The 23,312-nt window shown below is 46.0% G+C and overlaps 1 protein-coding gene across 3 annotated transcripts in view; it reads left to right on the top strand.

Moving 5' to 3' along the window:
* Positions 1-23,312, top strand: part of MYLK3 (myosin light chain kinase 3) — a 557,372-nt gene that overhangs the window by 357,965 nt on the left and 176,095 nt on the right. For all 3 annotated transcript variants that reach the window (XM_078668257.1, XM_078668255.1, XM_078668254.1), the window contains exon 7: positions 11,200-11,309. In XM_078668257.1, the coding sequence (XP_078524383.1) occupies positions 11,200-11,309 (110 nt within the window). The remainder of the gene's footprint in view (positions 1-11,199; positions 11,310-23,312) is intronic.

The raw sequence follows: 23,312 nt of genomic DNA, 5'->3' as shown, positions 1-23,312 counted from the left end.
CAGCGCTACCCTAGCATCACTCAGCACCACCACAGCACCACTCAGCACCACTCAGCACCATCACAGCATCACTCAGCGCCACCCCAGCATCACTCAGCGCCACCCCAGCACCATTCAGCACAACCACAGCACCACTCAGCAACACCACAGCATCACTCAGCGCCACCACAGCATCACTCAGCGCCACCACAGCACCACTCAGCACAACCACAGCACCACTCAGCACCACCACAGCATCACTCAGCGCCACGACAGCACCACTCAGTGGCACCACAGCACCACTCAGCGCCACCCCAGCATCACTCAGCACCACCACAGCACCACTCAGCATCACCACATCATCACTCAGCGCTAGCCAGCATCACTCGGCACCACCACATTATCACTCAGCAGAACCACAGCACCACTCAGCACCACCACAGCACCACTCAGCACCACCACAGCATCACTCAGCACCACCACAACACCACTCAGCACCACCACAGCATCACTCAGCACCACCACAGCATCACTCAGCGCAACCCCAGGTTATAGGTGTTACATTTGCGAAAGTTATAACTATTGGCATTGTAAAGGACAAAGCTATTAATTTAGCTATTTTCAAAACCAACACATAAATAAAAAAAATGTCATTTACAAGACGAATAGCTCAAACTTTCCTAATGCGAGACCTATTGCATTGCAAATGCTTGTTCTCCTTGAATCCACAGCACCCAATCTCTTATGCCTCTCTGATGAGAAACAACGGACATAAGAAACTATTCAGGGGTACAATGGGTTACAAAATGGGTCTTGGGATGGGGACTGGTAATAGTGATTTTGTTCTCTGTAGTTAGTTTAGAGGGTAAAGGGTGGGTTGCCAGTCCAGCATGAAGTTGCTTAGAGTGTTAAGACACCGGCTGTATTGATCTATGGAATCCAGCAAACCTTAAGGTATGATACTGGTATGGTAACTCTGGTTGTTAATTTTCTATTTATTAATTTAGAGTTTTGTTGTGTGCTGTGTGAAATCTTTTAGTTACTTTAGAGCACAACAGAAATAGGAACAACTACCTATCTGAACAAGTGATGTAGCTGGGGAATGCTTCAGAGTAGGTGGGTTGGAGATCTTAACTTCTAATGTGTGACCGCAGCCCAAGAGTCAAAAAGGTTGGTTCAGAAAGTGAGTCTGAATAGTCCTGTTTTCAGGATTTTGCTTAAGCCCATGCGATCGGTTTGTTGAGGGGATCTATGTGCACTCTGTGGTCACAGGTTTGAAGAATCATAAAGTAGCTCATAATGTAACTCTGCTCGCTGCAGGTCATTACATGAACTTGGAATTTGCATTTTATGAAAAGCTGCTGCATTTGCTGAAGTGATCCTTGTGTTATTAAAGACCACAAGTTTCAATCCTGGTTAACTTGATCACTTAGCTATGATCCTGTGTTCAATTCTTCCATATGTCCTGCTAGATGTGCATCAAAACATTTCAAGTTTGACCTCAATCTTTCGTTATTCTAGGATTGATTAAATGGGTTTCATTTGGTAGCAATAAACAGGGGCGGGGGTTATATGTTCCTCTTCATGGGGTGCTGGATGTGGCAACACAGTATGATAAGATTTGATGTCCCCTGCGTACTGTAGTTGACCTCCAACTGTTCCCGGTCTGGACAAAAAGTATTAGATTGACTGAAGTGTGTCATATTGTGTTGTAATAGAGGGCTCATCTATTCCTAAGGTTAAGCACACTGAATGTACAGATGCTGCTGTATGTGTCCTGGAGGAACTCGGACAAAGGATGTACGAGTCACATGGCCCAGCGTTGAATCCAGTCCCATCTCAAGCTCTGCTTCTGATAGCAGATTCCAACTGGTTCCCCCTTTATTCCAGCACTGATACCTGTTCGGTACTTCTTGCTCCTACCTTTCTATCATTTCTTTGTTTTGTTTATGATGGGTCCTCCACCACTCCTCACTTTTCTCTTCTCCTCTTTATCTCTCATTCTGTACCCAAGTTCGTTTATCCTCACTTCATAACTATGTTTTTTACTATGTTTTTATCCTAATCTTCTTCCTGTGCCTATATCCTTGTACCGATAAACTGTCAATCCTCTAGTACCCCAGCCAAACTTATAACATAGTATTCTACCTCTCCATATAGCCAAGTATCTCTACTCCAGCCCTTAGTACATCTACCCCTAAATATACCTTAGTATGTATAAACTGCCTATACATGAGAACCTCTAATCCTACCTATGCCATATTACCTTTACTACTCGTTTATTTTAGAAACTCTACCCATATACTTATACTCTGGTAACTCCATGTTTACCCTAGTGCCGTTATCTGTCCCTGTACCCTTGTACGTCAATGCCTTTATCCTAGTACCTCTACTTATACCCTTATTAACATATCCCGCCTAGGCCCTAATAGCCCTACCGTACCTCGATCTTATTCATAATACCCCAGACGATATGCTAGTCCCTCTACTTGCATGTATAAATTAATGGTAAACATCCTTTACAACGCAACTTTTAACACGCAGTGCCTTTACGATGCAACTTTTACAACGCAAACCATTACAACGCATTGCGCTGGGGGGCGCTCTAGGATAGGGAATAGGTTTAATGTACTATCCAACACCTTCCCTACTATCCACGGGGACTGGAGTTGGAATAGTAAATTAAACTATTCACTAGCCAGCGCCCAAAAGCACTATGCGCTGTAAAGGCATGCGTTATAAAACTTGCGATGTAAAGGTAGGTGTTGTAAAAGTATGCATTGTAACGTCATACATCCAAATTAATACCTCTACCTCTGTCTATATTCTAGCACCTCCTACCCTTCCTATGTTCTAATACCTATCTATTTGTAGTTCTAGCACTACATATACTGCAATGCCACTACAACATAGTGCCTTTACTGTTACCTATGCCCAAGAATCTCTTCTCCTTCACTGTTACCTTTGCCCCTTTTTCTACTTGCATGTTGTCTTATCCCCTTCTTGTTATGTATCTTTGTGGAATTTACTCATTTTTTTCAAGGAAATGTGGGCTTCTTCATTCTGGAAATTCACAAAAATTGTGTTTTACCAACGTGGGGCCAACAGGGGTGGGGTTCTTCATTGTGTTCTTTCTCTATTTTGACGTAGTGATGACTGTGGCTGGCAGTAATTCTGCATTTATGCCTGATTTTATCTGACTGTATTTTGTGTGTTGTGCAAAGCACCTTCAACTTTGGAAAGGTTCATGCTACATTAGTGAAAACAGTAATGTGTTTTCATTCAATGGTACCCTGGAAGGCAGTATGATTAATTATGTGTTTTACTTTATTCCAGCTCACCAATTAATAATGTTGTGTTCACCGAGTGGTCTGCGATGCATCTACCTTTATTGCTTTAATTAAACACACCCCTCTGTGACTGCGGCATTTAAATAAAAGCCTATACTTTAATCATATAAAATGAAAAACATAATATTTTCCAAAAGCTGACAGTTGAATCCTAACTCAAAAGAGACATCCATGCATTAACAAAAGCCGAGCATTGCATGACCTTTAGAGTCCTTATTCATATATATCTCATTAGTGGCTGCATGAGAGTGGTTGCTTAATTCAGTTGACATCAGAGTGGATTTCTAATAGATGACATAAAAGGCTCCACGTCCCAGGTGATCAGAAATTCAAGGGCTCTTTATTTTCAATAGATATTCATGGAATGAAAAATGCATTAGAACGGAAACAAAGATGAGTTATAAGACGTGCGGACAAAAGTATAGGTTAGGCTTTTGAAGAGTGAATCCACAGAAATCGCACAATATACATACGCACCTTCACTAATAGAGTGCACATGGGTACACATTTAAAGCCAGAGCAAAACTAACAGATATTACAATTAAGTACAAATTGGCAATCCAAATGAAAGTTCAAAAAGACCCATTTAAATTTTTGGACCATATCTACATATGTATTGCTCACTGTTATAAAGCTAGGGTGATCTTAGCATCATTCATATTGATCTAACGAATTTGTCTTTTGCACAACCTAAAATCAAGTTCATCCTGCTTAACAATGACATTTTAAACAGTGTGAAAACCAAAACTAACATTATGATAACAAGTGCACAAACGGGTTACCTGCCTGGCTTTAAGCTTTATTTGTGGAGGAACTCCTGGGTGATACACAGACATGTTGATCTGTCTAATAAATATCTGGCAACCATTGATTTTGTATAGGCTGAAGAAAAAGATAAGAAATGCACCATGAGCAAAACACACCAATACGTAATGTAACCAAACCCTACATTTCCTAGCATCTGTATGATTCCCGGTTATCATATGATCTTTGATATGTAATGTTAATACTTTATTAGATCCATTAAGCAAATGTGTTGAAATGTTGTGACAGTAAGGACCTCACTTGTGAGAAATACCTCATGCCATGGACAGTGGACATAAATGTATGAATCCGACTAATTGAGGGATTAGACAGTTTGGACTGAATCATAGTGAAAGCACATATCAATTGTGCCATGGTTTTTTGTATGTTAATGGACATATAAGGCCGTACAAATACTTTAATTGGAATTAGAACATTGGAATGTTGGGAGCTCCATTGAAAACAATGGAGTGCTCCAGGCTTATAATGGCTGGTATAAGCCTGGATCTCCAACATTCCAATGATTCTTTGTTCACAGCTCTGGCTGTAAACAAAGGCTTCAAGGACCCTGAGGGGATTCCAATCCCCTCACGCTCCCATAAGGCTTGTTCTCTTTTGTTGGAACATTCTGCCCTCTAGTGGCAGAATGTTCTAATAGCCTTAAAGCCATTCGTAGCTGGGCTATACCAGCTATTAAAGTCCCTCTCCCTTGTTAAAGGCACTCACCTTCGGCTCGGGGCCTTTAACGCTGGAGAGGGCCTTTAATAGCCGGTATATCCCTCTACGGCGAGCTATAAGGCTATATTAGAACAATGGAATGTTGGGAGCTCCATTGAAAACAATGGAGTGCTCTGGGCTTATAATGGCTGGTATAAGCCTGGAGCTCCAACATTCCAACATTTCTTTGTTTACAGCTCTGGCTGTGAACAAAGTCTTCAGGGAGCCTGAGGGGATTCCAATCCCCTCACGCTCCCTTAAGGCTTTGTTTTATTTGTTAGAACATTCTGCCCTCTAGTGGCAGAATGTTCTAATAGCCTTATAGCCCTTCGCAGCTGGGCTATATCGGCTATTAAAGTCCCTCTCCCTTATTAAAGGCCCTCGCCTTCAGCTTGGGCCTGTAACGCTGGAGAGGGCCTTTAATAGCCGATATAGCCCTCTACGGCGGGCTATAATGCTATAATAACACACAGCATGATACAGAAACGTTGGATGGGCCTTTTTCAATTATATCTCAGGATCATTAATAATATTTTTAATGGCGTGGCCCAGAGAGACATTAGAACTAAACATCAACCATATAAACTAAAAACATGATTGTTTAAAATTCTCTTCAGAGATCAGAAAGAAGTATCAATAATTACTTGAATGTCAAAGTAGAAATTTCAGCTTGTACTTGGAAAATGTAATTGGCAAACGTCATAGCAAAATCTCTGACATAAATTGTTTACTAGATTAAATGAGTTTCCATCCAGCATCCCTTGAAATGCTTCTCCCAATACTTATAAATTATGTGAAAATATTAAAACTAACAAGAATCTTTAGGAGTCAAAAAGCATTGACGGAACAGTTTAAGGAGCAGGGAATACATAGCGGAATTAGTGAGTAAAGCAAATGGATAAAGGAATCACTTGTTCACATCAAACATTAAATAACAGGTTAACAAGAATTGCATTTGTTTCAAAATACTTCGCCCAATCATTCCAGTTTAAATACATTTATTATGAATCATTGGAAAATAATACATGCCCCATCCTATTTTGCCTATCAAGTATCCATCAACATTCAAGGAACAATAACAGCACTTGCACCATAATTGGGTATGACCTAGTACTCTCAGGGGGAAAACGCCAGGTACTTTTTATACCTTGAATGCTTTTGATCTGCATCAACAAAAACAATGTTATATATCACCCTCGTTCTGGAAAAGGTATCCGTTTGACAACATTTGAAGTGCATTAAACATGTCATTGTTTTTAGTTTGTTGAATCCCTGTGTAGGCTTATGTTAATTGGTAAGACCACATGAAAATCTATAGTGAGATGGCTATCACAAGAGCAATTATGTACATGTAATATAAATTTCCCTTAGGCCTGGTTTTACAAGGATAAAAAACACAATACAAACAGAATGCCACTTCAAATACTAAGAATTTAAATTGTGTCTAAACTAAGATGATATTTCAATTAAGACAACATGTTGTTATAAAAAAATGTTTTGAACTTTTAGATAAAATTACACCAATGGTTCTTAGTGAAAGGCTGGACTACAGTTGCTTCTTGTTCATTACTAAAGTAAACACAGAAAAAATGGCAAGTAATTACATTATGATCTGTCAGCTGACACTGTAAAAGAGGGATATTCAATATGCCGATAGATACCATTTACAAGATATGTAAATGATGGAGATGATGTCATGACTATTGGAAGAGAAGCTTTACTTTTCTTGAACTCATCTGGTAAATTCTTCTGATATTTGTTTTCTAGGACAAAGTTGTTTGTCAAATTGTACCCAGAAAATATGTTTTTCATGAAAACGTACTTCCTCTAAAGATGTTTTTGTTTGTTTCTTATAAATAAGAAAGCTCCTAATGTGGACCTATTCAGGGTGAAATGAACAGGAACATATTTTGAGAAATCAGAATACAAATACAACTATTGAATCAATGTAAGCATGATCTGATATGAAGGATACCTTTCGATGTATGTTTTAATAACATTGATCTAATAGAATAAGGCTTTGACAATAAGAAGTGTTATTTATGGATCTTAAAGGGAATTCCCCTACAAAGTGGGCTGGTTAATTTGTCTTATATTAAACATACCTTGTAATTAAAGGAGCATTAAATGAGTCCTTCTAAAGTGTGGTTACATATACATAGTTAACTCAAACATCTTCTTAGTTATATTTAAACACCAATGGAAGGAGTGTCACAGTATATAGTAATATCAAGCATCATAAAGTCATGCAATTTCTACAGATTCAAGAAAGTCCATGCAGCCTTCCTTCGAATTTTTGGTCAGTTCTTTTATTTTGGTATTGCATTCCATGTAATGATGACATCCACCTTGAGCAAGTTCATAGAATTTAACAAACATGTATCATACAGCCTACGTGTTTCGTCCCCTCCGGGACATCATCAGGGCTGTAAATAAGAGAAAAAGTGGAAATTACAATCACAATACTGTACAGCAAATTATCATATCTCAAACACATCCATAATACACTGACATTAGGAAACCTGCCTATATACCGTTCTACAAATAACAAAATCATGCACCTGCCTATATACCATTCTATAAGTTGCTCCTTTTCAGCAACTACATATCACCACAGTGTTATGGGCAACCTACTCGTCCTTCTAGTGCATGTTAATTTAGGAAGTTACCTTCTGGTAATCAGCATTAGACTAAGTCAACCTAAAATTTATGATTAAAACTTCCCTCATCAGAAACCTGCTCTTTGATCTTAGTGTGTTATCTCACCTTTATTCATAATCCTACTCGATGGAACGCTGGCCGTTTTTCACCCTCTCTTCCTTAAGTGGGATTCCAATAATCAAAAGTTGGTATCTATTATATATAAAGAAAAATAGACATTAAGTCCTCTAACTCCTAAATATATTAGACAAAACGATCCATTAATGGGCTCAATAAATCCCACCGCAGCTTCTCCTTAGAAGGCATCAGTAGAATGAGGTGAGAGGTGATCATATATGTGAGTTTAGGTATTAGTCTGGCAACTAATTAGCTTGTAATTTCAATGGAAATTTCAAGTAAGGGATTTCTTTGAGCAAATATTCAGTTTTTGTTGGTAGTCTCCAGGTGAATGCCCAGCCACTTGTGGATAGTAGTGAGCAGAAGTTTGTACGTAAGGAGGAGCGCTAGTTAGGAATTAGGTGAGAATAAAGATTTTCTATCATAGAATTAGCACTCGACCTTAGGTTTTGTTTATTGAATAAATTGTATTCCTCTTAAACTTGATTCCTCTCTTGTAGATTACTGGTTAATTCCATTAAAAAACTTCCAGGACTTGGAGAAATTGTTTCTTTTCTTTTTATGGACGGATGGGACATAGGAACAGGACACACTTAACTTATATATTTTTTAAATAGGTGAGTCCGGGATAAAGGCATTAATGGATCATTTTGTCTAATACATTTAGGAGTTAGAGGACTTAATGTCTATTTTTATTATTATTCTGAACTCTTCTTTTATTATTCTCAGTTCTCCTATGATGTGTTACTGAACCCCTATGCAATCTCTTTTATTAGGATATATAACGTTTGTACATTGCTTGACTAACATTGGTTGTTTAGTGAAATAAACAGCAGGGCACTATTTTGATGGCCTTTGATATCTGTCCTTACACCTTCCTGTGCTGGGCGATATTAGTTTTCTTCCACTGGTCTCATCAGAGGCGGCATGCAGTTATTTATTTGCTTTAATCCACTCATGATACCCTGCAGCTGCATTTTTTGGGGCTTTTAAGACCTCATTGTTTAATACTATTACCTCAAATATTCCTTGAAGTGTACTTTGCACTAATAACATTATGTTCAACATAGATGCAGAAGGGGTAGCTGATGTTTCTGAATTTGAAGAAGAGGGTTGGTTATCTGCACTAATTCTGAAATTGTCTATGTCAGCACAAGGGCCTCTGGTACCATTACTATCAGTCGGGCAGTAATTGTCCATGTATACTGAGCCCCACATTTACACCCTCCGAAGCCCTTTCCAACACTTCATTTACATCATCTGTTCCATCATGAGTCAATCCCATTACAACAGGTGAGTGCAGCTGAGGTGATAAAGACAGTCACAGTTCTGGTTACATCTGGTTTATGTCTACTGTGTCTACCGTGTCTAACAGCTCTGTGAGGGGTTGGTCTTGAATTTGATCTGATGCTGATAGTTTAAGACTTCTCACTTCTCCACCGCTTTGTAACTTCCTTTAATGAAGCATTCTCTTGACTGCCAGTCTTTTCAAAGTGCTTGCTCACAAAACATTTAAAAGATTCATAACATTAATTTTGTTTCGTGCTGTAGTACTACTCGGAGTTCCTAACCCATCCTGGGCGGTAGCATTTACCACCTTTCTCCCTAGCTGCCTTGCCGGCTATACCGGAACTGCCAGTGGTATTCCCTTCCATTAAACATCTTAATTCTGGGCTGCTGCTGTCCTCTGCCCACCACTTCTATTTTTTAATGGAGTTATTCCCTGTCTGTAGAGTTTGGCTTGTGGCAAATGGGCTGCAGTCCCTAACCTCCAAATTATATCCTTCTTCACTAACCTATTGGATTGCTTGTGGATGACCACACGTGTTACTTTCTCATACCAGCTATAAATCTCATTATGTTGACCTTGGTGTCACATTATTAATAATAATATTGTCAAAGGTTCAACCGTTCAGATGGGCAGTGGCACCCGACACCAGAAAAGTGTGCTCCTAACAGTGCACAGTGCACTTACGATATGATTCACTTACCTCCTCCCTAATTACTAATCTACATTATGCTATGGAGCTACTGCTACTACGCCACCTCCACCAGTGACCACCGGTGGCCTAAACAAACCAGTGCTCCTCTCCCCTGTGTATGTCTAGCTAGTCTCTCAGAAAATATTTGATGGGTCCTCCCCGACCAAAGTGTGTATCCTGCTCCATGCTTAACTCCACCTCCTGAGGGAGCAAACACAGTGGTCACATGTGTGCCGCTGAAGGCGTTCTGCTCGCTTTCAATATTCAAGACCTAAGAGTGGTATGAAGGGAAGATAAAAGCTGTAGGGGAAAGGAGCTAACCCCCCACTGTAACGAGAAACCATCACAAAAATACAGAGCAATAAACATCCATTGCTGCCCTTGCAGCTGCCTGCACTCATCTCTGCTTCCATGCCCTCCTGCATGTACAGAGGATGCAGGAAGACATTGATTAGGTAGGCAAGAGCACAACAGCTGTGGGCTTACGATAATAGATGGTGGCGCGACCATAGACCATTAAGTAAATCAATGTGATGGAAAATTGTGTGGTGTATGTTTGTATCGCAAAATGCTTGCTTAAATATTTGAATAGCCAGTTCTTTTAATTTTCCATTGCAACTCCATTTCTACATGTCTACATCTATGCTGCCTGATCTTGTCGATGCTAATCAGTGAGTTCTTTAATTATCTAAGTAGCGGAAGGAGAATCTGGGGTACTTGAGAGTCATAGGGCGTCTTGTTTAAGTTCAGAATGGGGAGCAACAGAGATGCCATCACAATTAGTAAAAGTCAAGATTGAATAGCTTCCATTGGCAGCACGATCCTTTATATAGACAAGCAGACCACGGCTACAGAGGAGAAAATAAAATTCTCTTGGTAGAGGCACAGCGCTAAAGTGATTTTCCAGTGGAAGTGGTAGCTAGGTCTTCCTAAAGAGTACAGGTTCAGCAATAGGATACAGAGCCGGCTACTTATTGGTCTAGGCAAGAGCTGATACAAGCAGGCACCAGAGAAACCAAAGAAAAGTGAGGAAACACATTAACTGCTTGGGCATGGAAATCTCAAAATAAGGATACAAACGAGCTCGGTTGCAGAGCACTGGAACAATGACACTGGTATAGGGAAAGAACCCAGAGAGAAATGCCTTTTCCAAGTTGTAACTAAAGTGAAAAGAAGAGATCTGGGAAGGACAATAGCTAGGTGCAAAAATAAAAAGGTCAGAAGACACACCTTCTTAAGCTTCATGACCAAGATCTGGACTAATATTCCGCAATAAATGAAACTTCCTTCTTCTCTTCTTGAGGAAGGTCCTGAAAACACATCACTTTAAGAAATGTGTCATTAATTTTGTGTTTCAGTACAGTTATGTTCAGTGCTTACGTCTGTTTTACATGTATGTTTTACCTTAAGAACCCTAAGGTATTACTTCACATTCGTGACATTTTTTTCATTGTAAACATATGAGAAAAGAAAAAAGAAAACACTTTAAAAATAGAAGAACATATTCTGAGTAATCCTAGAAACCGCTTTTAAATGGTAAGTAAATGTGTTCCTATTGATAGTTTAACTTATTTACTCTTTCCTACCAGGAGGAAGTGAAAAACGAAATAAATATCATGAACCAGCTAAACCACGTCAACCTTATTCAGCTCTATGATGCCTTTGAGTGCAAGAACAGCTTCACCCTGATCCTCGAGTAGTAAGTACCCCAGCAAACTGAATAAAAGCATGGAAAATCAGCACAGCAATTCTGAAATCGGGGTTACCAAGCTTGAGTCTTCTGGGTAGATCTTCGTATAATCTGAAGTTTGGAGGTCTGTTTCTAGTTCATTGAGTTACAGTATTTCGGACATTTGTTTTTATAAAAGATAGTTGATAAAAAACAGGAATCCTATTACAACATATTTTTTTTTAATTAAACATTTCCTAGAAATATGCCAGACAAAATGCAATGTTCGTCAACTCTGCTGCAAAAGAAGTAAGATTTTAATATTATGAAAGAGCCATTTTATTGCAGTGTTATACAGCTCCACCGTGACCCAAGGGCAGTAGATCATTTTTCATGAGCACCAGTTTGCATTACACATTTTTTCCGACACCAGAAGATTAAGTGAATCCACTGTTACTCCTTTTTTGTATTTCATTTTTTAATTTGGCAGAATATTAAATACAAGTACTGACCTAACAACCGGCATCACACACATATGAACTGGTCAGATTCTAAATATTTACATCTTGGACACAGACGCGACTCATGATCATCCTACATAGCAACTTTGGCGAGTGATAAGAAATCAAAAACATCTTATAATGTTCTTGTAAATATTGAGCAACCCCTGTTACTAAGATACTCACACCTAATGATTGAATACAATTATCCTGAGTGATCACCTTCCTCACCCATCCAGACCATTTTTAAGCCCATCTTGGTATATGGTCTTTTACTTCATTGATAAAAGTGTAAGAGCAACCAGCAGACCTTAACAGTCCATTTTCTAAAATGTTTTATCATATCTGCAAAGAGGAGTGTGTACTGAACAATCTTGAATATGTAAGTGCCGGAGAAACTCTTAGTATGTAAAGCATTAAACTGATTATTCATAAGTTGAAATGATTTCAAAGAGCAATGCTGGTGTAACTGATGTAGAGAAACTGTATATTGTGATGTAGTAGGGATTTGCATAGTAGTGTTTTAACAGTTCCGGGATGATTTATACCTATGGAATTTAGGAATCTTAAAATGTTTCAGCATATTTTTCCACACACTCCTCAAGTGTAATATGTACTTATATATGACGTGTTTGTGGTGCCCTGCAGGGTGAAAGTGACCTAACAGATTGCTCAATGTGTTTGATCCATTAAAGCTTTGACAAACACCAGCTTATGTTTCTGTATGTTAAGGAGCCTGGTTAGTCATTGACACATTGGAGCATGGCGGGCTTGCTGGCGATTCCTCGGATAGCCACCCCACAATGGCCGCACTGAAGAGCGGGGGCTGTGCTGGCGATTGCCCCCAAAACTCGTGCCCCCCCTTGCTATGCCACTGAAGTACTTCCTTAAACAGGTATTACATCTTCCAAGATTTGAAATAGTAAGTCCCACCCATCTACTTAATGGTAAGGAGACTTCATGCAACATTCTCAGGTAGTTAGCCACTTTAATATTTTTATAAAAGTTTGTACGTCTAATAGCCAAATAATTCATTCTCTCCCCAATATGAACAGACTGGGCCTTATGTTGTCCTATATGTAGGATTTCAGTGGTGTCAGGGTTTAATTTATACTCCAATATTTTACCGTATTTAAATGCCTCTTCTTCAATAGCATGAAGTACAGAGCCTACTTCTGCTGTGATAATTAACATGTCATCTGCAAAGGCCATGAGCTTAAACTGTAAATAAGGAAGTTTAATTGGTATAATATATGGGTGTGAAATAGGTACTCCTAGAAATGGCTCCATATTGAGGGGGTCTTAATAAGGTGACAGAGGGCATCCCTGCTTGGCTCCTCTAGTAATTTTAAACATAAGTGAAGAGATTCCATTAACTGGCACCATCCCTAATGGACAGTGGCAGCTAGCCTTTATCCCATAAAACTGTCAACTCACACAGTGCCAACATGTGTCACACGATTTTGGCTCCCTTCACAAGGTCATGTGGTGAGGAGCCGGAATCACAGGTTGGTAGGAAAAACGACATGAAACCCACTGTAAACTGTGGATTCTCAGCTCATTTTCAGAGGCTGTAAGCAGCCGATGTCCATTAAGAGGTGTCAAAACTTCTGACCTCCTGGTCAGGGACCTTTTCTTCCCCGCAGCTCTGCTGTTAAGTGCCTCCGCTCCGGGACTGCGCTCTGCTTGCTCAGGTAAGTGTTCGAGGCCCTCCTCCACCTGCGGGCTCCTGCCTGCTCCTCATCCCTGGTGGTCCAGAGGGAGAGCCCTGCTCTTCTGCTGGCTGCTATTGTCTGTCTTTGTGCTGTTTTTCTGTCTTTCTGTGCCCGTTTTCTGTCTTCCTTCTTGCCTCCTACCTGTATCTCTGTTGTGACTGTCTTTATTGTGCCAGTAATTGTACCTGTGTCCTCTGTGTTGTTTAGCCGTTTCCTGTCTCCGTGCCCTTCCTGCCGCTGCTACCCCCGTTACCCCCGTGGCCCTTCCCCACCTGCTGGTTCCCGCTTCCCGCCTCCCAGCTGCGCTTCCCTACCCTACTTAATGGCGGCCGATGTGAGGGAGTGCGAGCAAGACCCCTAGCTTCCTGGTCAGGGACCTGCTCTCCCCCCGCAGCTCCTCTGTTAAGGACCACAGCTCCCGCACTACGCTCTGCTTGATAAGGTAGGTGTTCGAGGCCCTCCTCCACCCACAGGCCCCTGCCTGCGCCTCATCTCTGGTGGTCAAGCAGGATAGCCTTGCTCTTCTGCTGGCTGCTATTGTCTGAGTCGGTCTTTGTGCGGTTTTCTGTCTTTCTGTGCCTGTTTTCTGTCTTCCTTCTAGCCTTCTCACTGGATCTCTATTGCGCCTGTCTTTCTTGTGCCAGTAATTGTACCTGTGTCCCCTCTTGTTGTTTAGCCGTTTTCTGTCTCCGTGCCTGTTTGCCCTCCGTGCCCTTCCCACCACTGCTGCCCCCGCTGCCCCTCGCCCCTCGCCGGTTCCCGCCTCCTGCCTCCCAGTTGCGTTTCCCTCCCCCTTCTCTGCATGATAGTGGCTGCGAGCAGCGGGCGCACCAAAGGGAAGTCTGTCTGCACCTGTTCGTGACCCGACAATGGCCAGTGCCAGGAACCCTGGATCTGCGACCTCCCACCGCTTCAACTCCGCTGCCCTCCTCGCACTCAACCCCGGAAGGAATAACAGCTGCCAGCGATCGACGTCAAACACCACTCATGGCTAGTTCTCCTGCCGACACTGCCGACAATCCTTCACCATTGGCAGCCCCCCACAACCCCTGAACCCACGCCGGACGCCCGTACCACAAAAGCCCTGAGGTACATTCTCCTCAACGTGCGCTCCCTACACAGACACACCATAGAGATCTGGGACCTGCTCAACACCCACTCTCCAGACGTCGCCACCTTCACGGAAACATGGACCAACGACACCTCTGCCCCCGACATCGCCTCCGCCATCCCCGACAGATACAAGATCCAGAGAAAGGACCGCCCCCACCGCCCAGGAGGAGGACTCACCATCGCACACAGAGCTCCCTCTGACTCTCCACATCCAGCACGAGCGACCCCCTTTCCAACACAGAGCACCTCAACTTCTAAATACAGACTAGCCCCAGAACCACGCTGCATGGGACCCTTGCCTACAGACCCCCTGCGCCTCGCTCTTCTTCCGCCACCACCATTGCCGACCTCATCGCACCCAACACTATTGCCTCCAAGGACTTCATTCTCATCAAAGACCTGAACTTCCCCCTCGACAACCGCAGCAACCCCGATTCCACCACCCTCCTGGACAACCTCGCCAACCTCGAACTACAGCAGCTTGTCACCACCCTCACCCACAAAGCCGGACACATCTTTTATCCCATTTTCACAGGAGGGACAAACATCCACTTCAGCCACACCTCACAGCCCCTCTGGACAGACCACCACTCTGTTCACTTCACCTTCAATAATACCACCGCACCCGCCCCACCACAAAGGGACTGGAGCCAGGTCACAGAGGAACACCTCAACACCACCCTCTTCCATGACCCCCCCTCCACCACGACCAACGCCAACTCTGCAACCAATGAACTACACCCTGAAGGCCACCTGGTTCATCACCGACCTCCAAGAAGCCAGGCGCTCCTGCAGACGCCTCAAGAAACTCTGGAGAAACAGGAAAACTACCAAAGACCAGAACACCTACAGGAACGCCAAGACTGAATACCACCTGCGCATAAGAGCCACCAAGAGGACCTTTATCCGGAACAAAATCCACACCAACTCCAGTAACACAAAGGAACTCTTCAACTTCATACAGCAGTTCTCCAAACCCCCCAGCGAAGCCACGATGTCACACCATCCCAGCACCTCTGCAACAAGCTCAGCCCCTACTTCTACCTGAAAATCAAGGCCCTCTATGACAACTTCAGCGAACAGACTCCAGACACCACCCTCCTCTCCACCATCGACAACCAGCCCACCATCACCACCTGGAAACGGGCTACGACCGAAAATACCGCCACAACCATGCAGAACACCCACTCAGGAGCCCCCACGGACCCCTGCCTGCCGCACATCGACCACAGAGCTGCCGCCGCCATAGAACCCAAATTATGCCGTACCATTAATGCCTCCTTCGAATCGGGCATCTTCCCTGATGACTGGAAGCAGGCAGAGGTCAAGCCCCTCCTCAAAAAACCCTTGGCTGACCCAACGGACCTGAAAAACTACCGGCCCATCTTTCTCCTTCCCTTCACTGCCAAAGTCACCGAGAGATTCGTCAATGGCCAGCTGAGCACCTTTATCGAAGAGAATGCCATCCTCGACTTCTCCCAGTCTGGATTCCGCAGCAACCACTGCACCGAGACTGCCCTCCTCACCGCCACCGATGACATTCGTATGCTACTCGGCCAGGGCCACATCACGGCTTTCATCCTGCTAGACCTCTCCGCAGCCTTCAACACCATCTCCCACTGCACTCTCGCCGCCAGACTCCACGACGCCGGCATACGCCCTCGACTGCATCCGCTCCTTTCTCGACGGCAGAACCCAAAGGATCAGACTCCCACCGTCCTCTCCAAACCCACGGAGATTAACTGCTGAGTACCCCAAGGATTCTCACTCAGCCCCACACTCTTCAACATCTATATGGTCCCCCTCACCGCCATCGTTAGACAGCATGGGCTCAGCATAGTATCCTATGCCGATGACACCCAGCTCATCCTCTCCCTCACGAAGAACCCCGAAGACACCAGACTCAGCTTCCAGGAAGGAATGAAAGACGTTGCGGCCTGGATGAGCAACAGCTGCCTAAAGCTCAACTCAGAGAAGACAGAGGTTCTAGTCCTTGGACCCTCCTCCACCATCTGGGACAACACCTGGTGGCCATCCGCCCTCGGTAACCCACCCACTCCAACAGACCACGCCCAAAACCTCTGCATCATTCTATACTCCTCCCTCACCATGACCTGCCAGTTCAACGCTGTTGCCTCCACCTGCTTCAACTTCCTCCACATCCTCCGCAAGACCTTCAAGTGATTCCCCCCCGAATGCAGAAAAACCGTCACCCACGCACTCATAACCAGCAGACTGGACTACGGTAACGCCCTCTACGCCGGAGTCAACAAATCCCTGCTACACAAGCTCCAAACCATCCAGAACACAGCAGCCAGACTCGTCCTTGGAACCCCACAACATGAGCACATGACCCTGCACCTACGAGACCTCATCTGTCTCTCCATCGAGAAGAGTGTAACCTTCAATCTACTCACCCATGCCTGCAATTCCCTCCAAAACATAGGACCCAAATACCTCAACAAAAGAGTCTCCTTCCACGCCGCCCAGGCAGAGACCCCATGCATCCACAGGACCAGAGTAGGTGGAAGAGCCTTCTCCTATGTTGCAGCAAAGGTCTGGAACAAGCTCACAGTCAATATCAGATGCTCCCCCACTCTGCACACCTTCAGGCCTGGCTCTTCGACTGATCCGGAGCTCCACCCCTTCCTCCCCTAGCGCCTTGAGACCCTCACGGGTGAGTAGCACACTTTAAAACCCCTGATTGATTGATATATTGAAAACACCCCAGGACATCCGCGAGAGCCTCAATGACCAATTGTTTTTATTTTTCTGGGTGGGCGCTTGCTGAGGGCAGAGTGCCTCTTCGGTAGCTCTAGCCATGAGGCCCCGCCCCATCAAGTCCCTGCTCGTTTCTCACACGTGGCATTCAACTCTCTCAAATGCTTTTTCTAAATGTATTATTCAAAAGTGATTGAGTGTGTTTTCTGCCCAATCACTGCTGAAAATAGTGACCTAGTCAATATGGGTAGAGGTGTCTGTACCTAAAATGAATCTGTGCTGTCACGAAGTAACCAATTCATGGCTAGTAGCATTAAATCTAGCGACTAGAATGCAGGTATACATTTTATAATATGCTCTTTACAGAGAAATCGGCCCATAAGATTCTACCTGTGTTTGGCCCTTTTTTTCTTTACACAAACTGCTATAATATTGCTTCTGACCTTGAGCCATGGAGAAAACCTGCCTGCATAATATCTTTGATTAACTGATAAAAAGTTGGTAATAATCATTAAAAAGAAGAGAAGAGCGAGATGGCCGCGCTTTAGCTCGGCTCCGTTCGCCCGCCTGTGTTTTTCACATTTATCCTGCATTTATCCTGCCCCGGGAAGCCCTCCTTGCTGTGTGGTACTACTACGACGCACTGCAGGCACTTACCACTTGTTCCGGTTGTCCTGGCTGCTGTGGGTCCGGTGCAGTGCCCCCGACCATTCCCGGGACTCGAGAGCGGACTGGCCTGGTTCTTCGTCCCGGCTCCTGGGCCGGATGCAGCCTGCGGGCTTGCCCTTCGGGGCGCGCTGGAGGTGATTGGAGGGCCGCTGTTCGTGTGAGCCGGAGGTTCCTGGCTGAGAGACTCCTGTGTGGCGGCAGCCTTGGATGGTGACGCTGCCCTTCATTATTGGGGTTCCTCGTGTGTTCAGCTTCCTCCCCCTTTGTTCTCCGGTCCGGCCATTTTGTTCTTTGCCGCCCGGACTCGGAGAACGGGACTGGCGACATTGGGGGGCCGGCGAATCCCCTTCTTCTGGTGGCCCCCCTTCCTGTCCGGGGTGTTCTTCTGCCTGTCGGCGGGACTTCATCTGCTTGACTGCCGCCCCGGCGGAGGTTGTTGGCCGCGCGGCCTGTTCGGGCTCTCAAGATGGCGACCAACCCCATTTGTTTGGGCCGGGCCCGGACGAGCACTGGGGGCCCGCCGCAAGGCCCGGGTGTCGGATACTGTGAAGGTTTTCCTGCACTTAAGGGGATCTTAAACATCCTGCTATCCTGGCGGCTCTCGGTGGCCGCGCCACTCCTGGCTCTGGAGACGGTTCCTCACTGCGGGCCTCCCGGGCCCCCACGACCGGATGAGGCATTGATATCGCGGGGTGTGGCTGGTACTCTCCTGGCGGACTCGGCCCCGGCTGCCGCCCCGGAGGTGCGCAACCGGATGGCGCCTTCTCCTCCTGTGCTGCCTCCTCTGCCCTTGGCCCGGGAGCTGGATTTTGTTTTGCCGGACTTTCATGATTCTCCTGGTCCCTCTCAATCACCACTGCCCGATGACGTCTCCTGTGCCGGCCCGGATGGGTCGGTTTTTATGGATATATCCTTGGAACTGTGCCTGCATCGTTTGCTACATTCTGTGATTTTCCTGGATCTTCCGTGCTTTTCTTCCTGTGACTTTTTTGGACTCCCGTTGGACTCTCCTGCTGCCTGCCTTCTGTTCTTTCTGGCAGGGTCCTCGTTGGATCGGACCCTTACTGCTTTGAATAAAAAGGGTCAGGGCTGATGAAAACTGACTCTTATATGCGGTAGCTCATGAACGGTTTGGATGATCTCTGTGTCCTGATATGGTTCTGTGTAATTAGTTAGTGCTCCTGGACTTTGGCCTGATACTCTTTGGCTTCCCGCGGACTTGGACCTTTAACCCGGGCGGGTGGATGGGTGCGTTTACTCCTGTCTTTGGCCCTCCCCCGTGTGTATGTTTGTTTGTCTTTACTCCCTTCCTTCCTTCCCTTCCTTCCCCCCCCCCTTTTATTGTCTTTTAATTCCAACTTTTCTTGCTCCACTATATTTCGGGTTCTATTTAGGGCGACAGGCACGCTGCGGGGGGGGTAGGCCGTAGCCTTCTGCAGGGGTGCAGGGTGGGCTTAGGGGTGGGTGGGGGGGGTCTGTTTGTGTCGGGGGGTCTTTTTCCCCCCTTATTTTCCCTTTTTAGGTTTTGCCTCGCCAAAAAGATGCGCTCTGCGCATCTTTTTCGCGCAGGCGAAAACCTGATGAGAATTGTAGTGTGCTTTGGGTCGGCCCTCCTCATTCATTGGCTGGCTCCGTAAATGGAGCCTTGCCATTGGACGAGGGGCCTGTCCGTCAATGCCGGACCAGACACGGGGGCGTTCCCGACATTCTTTGGCTTTTGCCGACGTCACGCGACGCCGGGAACGCCCCCGATTCTGTTCCGGCATTGCCGGCACCTCCCTTGCTCCCCCTCCCGCTTGTTATGAAGTAGCCCGAGGAAAAGTTCGCACCGCTTTGCGGCCTCCAAAAGGAAAGGCCAGCTGTGCCACCACGCCGTACCCAGAGCAGGGGCGCGGGTTTCGTGGAAAGCCACTCTACACCCTCGGAAACCATTTCACACTGGCAGTGTGCCCCATGCCGTGACAAAACGACATAAGCGCCCCCCGCCGAACCCCTCCCCCCAAAAAAAAATCTTAGTCTGCTGCCCAACCCCAGCACAACCGGTTAGATACTATATTGTATTTACAGCTCACTCCCGCCATGGCTTCGCAGCGCTAGATATCAGCACTGTTTGTCCACTACATTAAAACGGAATGTTTTTAACTGCACAAATGAGATTCGCCGTATATTCTTCGGTGGGGATTAGTAGGAGACCTCCCGGTTTAAATTAAGTAGGGTCCCGGAGGCCTATTGTAGTGAACAGTGTTCTACTCGAGTCACCTGGCTGCTTCGAGGAGCTAGGCTCCTGCATGCGGGCCGCCGCTCGCCATCTTAAGCACGCCACAGCCCACCCGGCCGATGGGTGGCTCCACCTGCAGCACGTCTGCCGGAGAGCACTCAGGGGATCCCTCTCACTTCGACCCCCCCCCCCCCTCCCAGGACCGACCGTACCCCCTTGGAGGTTGAGACCCAATGGAATACTGGTCACTAATCTACGTGAAATGACTCCCACCCCCTAAACAAGGACCCCTGAAACGCCTGCTCGGAGGGCCGCAGAAGGATTTTGGCTGCTTGAGGAACCCTCGCCCCCCAAACCTTGACAAGCGGGAAGAAAAAGGCGCCTGTTCCAGGGCTCCGAAGGGACGTAGCGCTTAAAGTAACAGAAGGACAGTGAGAATCAGCGATCAAAGGTAAGTCACAAGAGCAACATTATTAAAACGTTAGCCATGCAGGAGCAAGCGCCACGACTCCCTTAAAAATACTCGAGGCGCTGCAGTGTGAACGGGAGAACAAACTGTCTGTTAAGGGGCATGGGTGGGGGGGTATCGTAAACGTGCACCATCTTGCACCCTCCCCGAGACCGCTGTTGTCCCAACGCAGTCAAATATAACAGAACTATGAACTTTCACTCAGAGGGGGACCGATTTAAAATAGAATGAAAATCAATCCAAGATAAACTAATGCTCCGGGGAGCTTCTTCTGAACTCATGGTAGTCGTACTGACGCGGGAACGGTTTTAATAAAACTAAAATAAAAAGCCAGGGAAACGTAGCTTCCAACAGATCGTGTCCATTCCGACCTGTGAACAAGAACCCCCCCAACCCACCCATCACAGAAGTACGCTTCCCCGTACACAGCAATCAGGGTGTATGTTTAGAGACCAACCCAGACCGCCCATGTCCTCTCCTGCTCCCCACTGCAACAAGACCCCCTCACAGTTTACATTCACTCCCCTGTGCCCCCAGAGTCGCCCACTGACCTCTCTCCACGATAAACCCGCCCTCTGCCACCAGCAGTCCGCCCTGCACTCTGACCTTTCACGGCCTCCTTACCTAGATCCCGCTGACGCACCTGTTCTCCTCTGCAGTTTCAATCCTGTGAATGTGGCGCACCCGTGCATCAGCCTCTTAAAGTCTGACCGGGGTGGGGTCGAATCCGCACTGGAACCAGGTGAGCTTAAGTCCCGCCCCTCGGGCGGAGCATAACCCGACACGCCCATACCGTAGCATCTGACGAGCCCTCGCTTTAGGACAGTACAAGCGCCCCTCTGAGCCACAAAACACTGTCCCCATGTGGAGGGGCGCTCGGGGACAGGGCCACACGCTGCCAACACCTCTCGGAGGAAGGGTACCACCCGCGAGGGCCACACCCGGGATACCCACTGTCCTCCGATGTGGGCATGGATCAGCAGCATTCCGGAGTAGCGTGCTACTCACTGAAAAAGCGCTTCAATGTCAAGTCAGGGGTAGTAGGCCCTATATAAATGCACTACAATACTCTAAGGAGGTGGTCAGGGAGAGAGACTACCCAGCTTCCACTGCAAAGTCTAAGAAAGGGGACTCTCAATGACCACCCAATGCCCACTAGCCCTCTCTCGAGGAGTACCCAGAGACAGACCCACCTGCAGCCGCGGCCCGTGGAGGAAGTTGCGGTGGAGCAGGCAGGCGGGGCGGAGGAGGGGCAGGGTGGGGGTGATAAGCACAGGAATCTGGATGATTGCAGGTAAGTAAACAATTAAATTAAGAAAACGAATTTCGGAGCATCAGAGTGGAGCTTCAGAGTGGAGCTTCAGAGTGGAGCTTCAGAGTGGAGCTTCAGAGTGCAGAGTGGAGCTTCAGAGTGCAGATTCAGAGTGGAGCTTCAGAGTGCAGAGTGGAGCTTCAGAGTGCAGAGTGGAGCTTCAGAGTGCAGATTCAGAGTGCAGAGTGGAGCTTCAGAGTGCAGAGTTGAGCTTCAGAGTGGAGCTTCAGAGTGGAGCTTCAGAGTGGAGCTTCAGAGTGGAGCTTCAGAGTGGAGCTTCAGAGTGCAGCTTCAGAGTGCAGAGTGGAGCTTCAGAGTGCAGCTTCAGAGTGCAGAGTGGAGCTTCAGAGTGCAGAGTGGAGCTTCAGAGTGCAGAGTGGAGCTTCAGAGTGGAGCTTCAGAGTGGAGCTTCAGAGTGGAGCTTCAGAGTGGAGCTTCAGAGTGCAGCTTCAGAGTGCAGAGTGGAGCTTCAGAGTGCAGAGTGGAGCTTCAGAGTGCAGAGTGGAGCTTCAGAGTGGAGCTTCAGAGTGGAGCTTCAGAGTGGAGCTTCAGAGTGGAGCTTCAGAGTGTCAAGAGCAATGCCAATAGCTCTAACTTTAACAAAGGCAAAACCATTGCATTGTAAATGCTTGTTTGTTCTATGGCTCTTGTGTATTCACTTTTTCGGGACTCTGTCACCTCGTATCTCCCCCGGGGGTTTTCTGTCCTTCTTCCGGTGTGTGGCTGTTTGTGGTTCGCTGCCTATTCTGGTATCGTGTTTCTGTTACATCGCATGCCGGTTTTATTGTCCTGTTTTTCCCCCTGGGGGTGCATGGTCTGGCGGGTGTTCCTTTTGTTGTCTTTTTCTCCCTCTTTCCCTTCCTCCTTTATGGAGGTCCCCCTTTTTCGTTGGGGTGCGTATTGTATAGTCGTTGTGATGGGGCTTTTTGACCACGTCTTCTTTGTTCGGGTAGGGGCGGAGGTGAGTGAGCGCGATTGACTGTTGCCACTGTCGCTATTTGATGATCTGATTCTGTTTCTGTCCTTTGCTAGATTTGATTATATGGCTTCATTTTCTTACGTTGTGTTTATAAAATGGCGGCTTGCCTCGGTCCCTCCCTTGTATTCTCATAGACGGCCCGTTATTCCCTTGGTCCCCTCCCCGTGCTAGAAAATTAACCTTTATTATCCTGCTCTTGCTGAACGCTCGATGGTTTTTATTGCTTCACCAGTGCTCCTGATGTTATATCCTGTGCAGATCTTCTTTTTGTATGCTGGTTATTTGACCATTCTGTTCTGGCCAGCCCGTGGGGTTGTAGGCCAGTATTTGTGAGCTT

The sequence above is a fragment of the Lissotriton helveticus genome, chromosome 12 (genome assembly GCF_964261635.1).
Source record: "Lissotriton helveticus chromosome 12, aLisHel1.1, whole genome shotgun sequence".
Lineage (NCBI taxonomy): Eukaryota > Metazoa > Chordata > Amphibia > Caudata > Salamandridae > Lissotriton > Lissotriton helveticus.
This window is presented reverse-complemented; position numbering and strand designations above follow the sequence as displayed.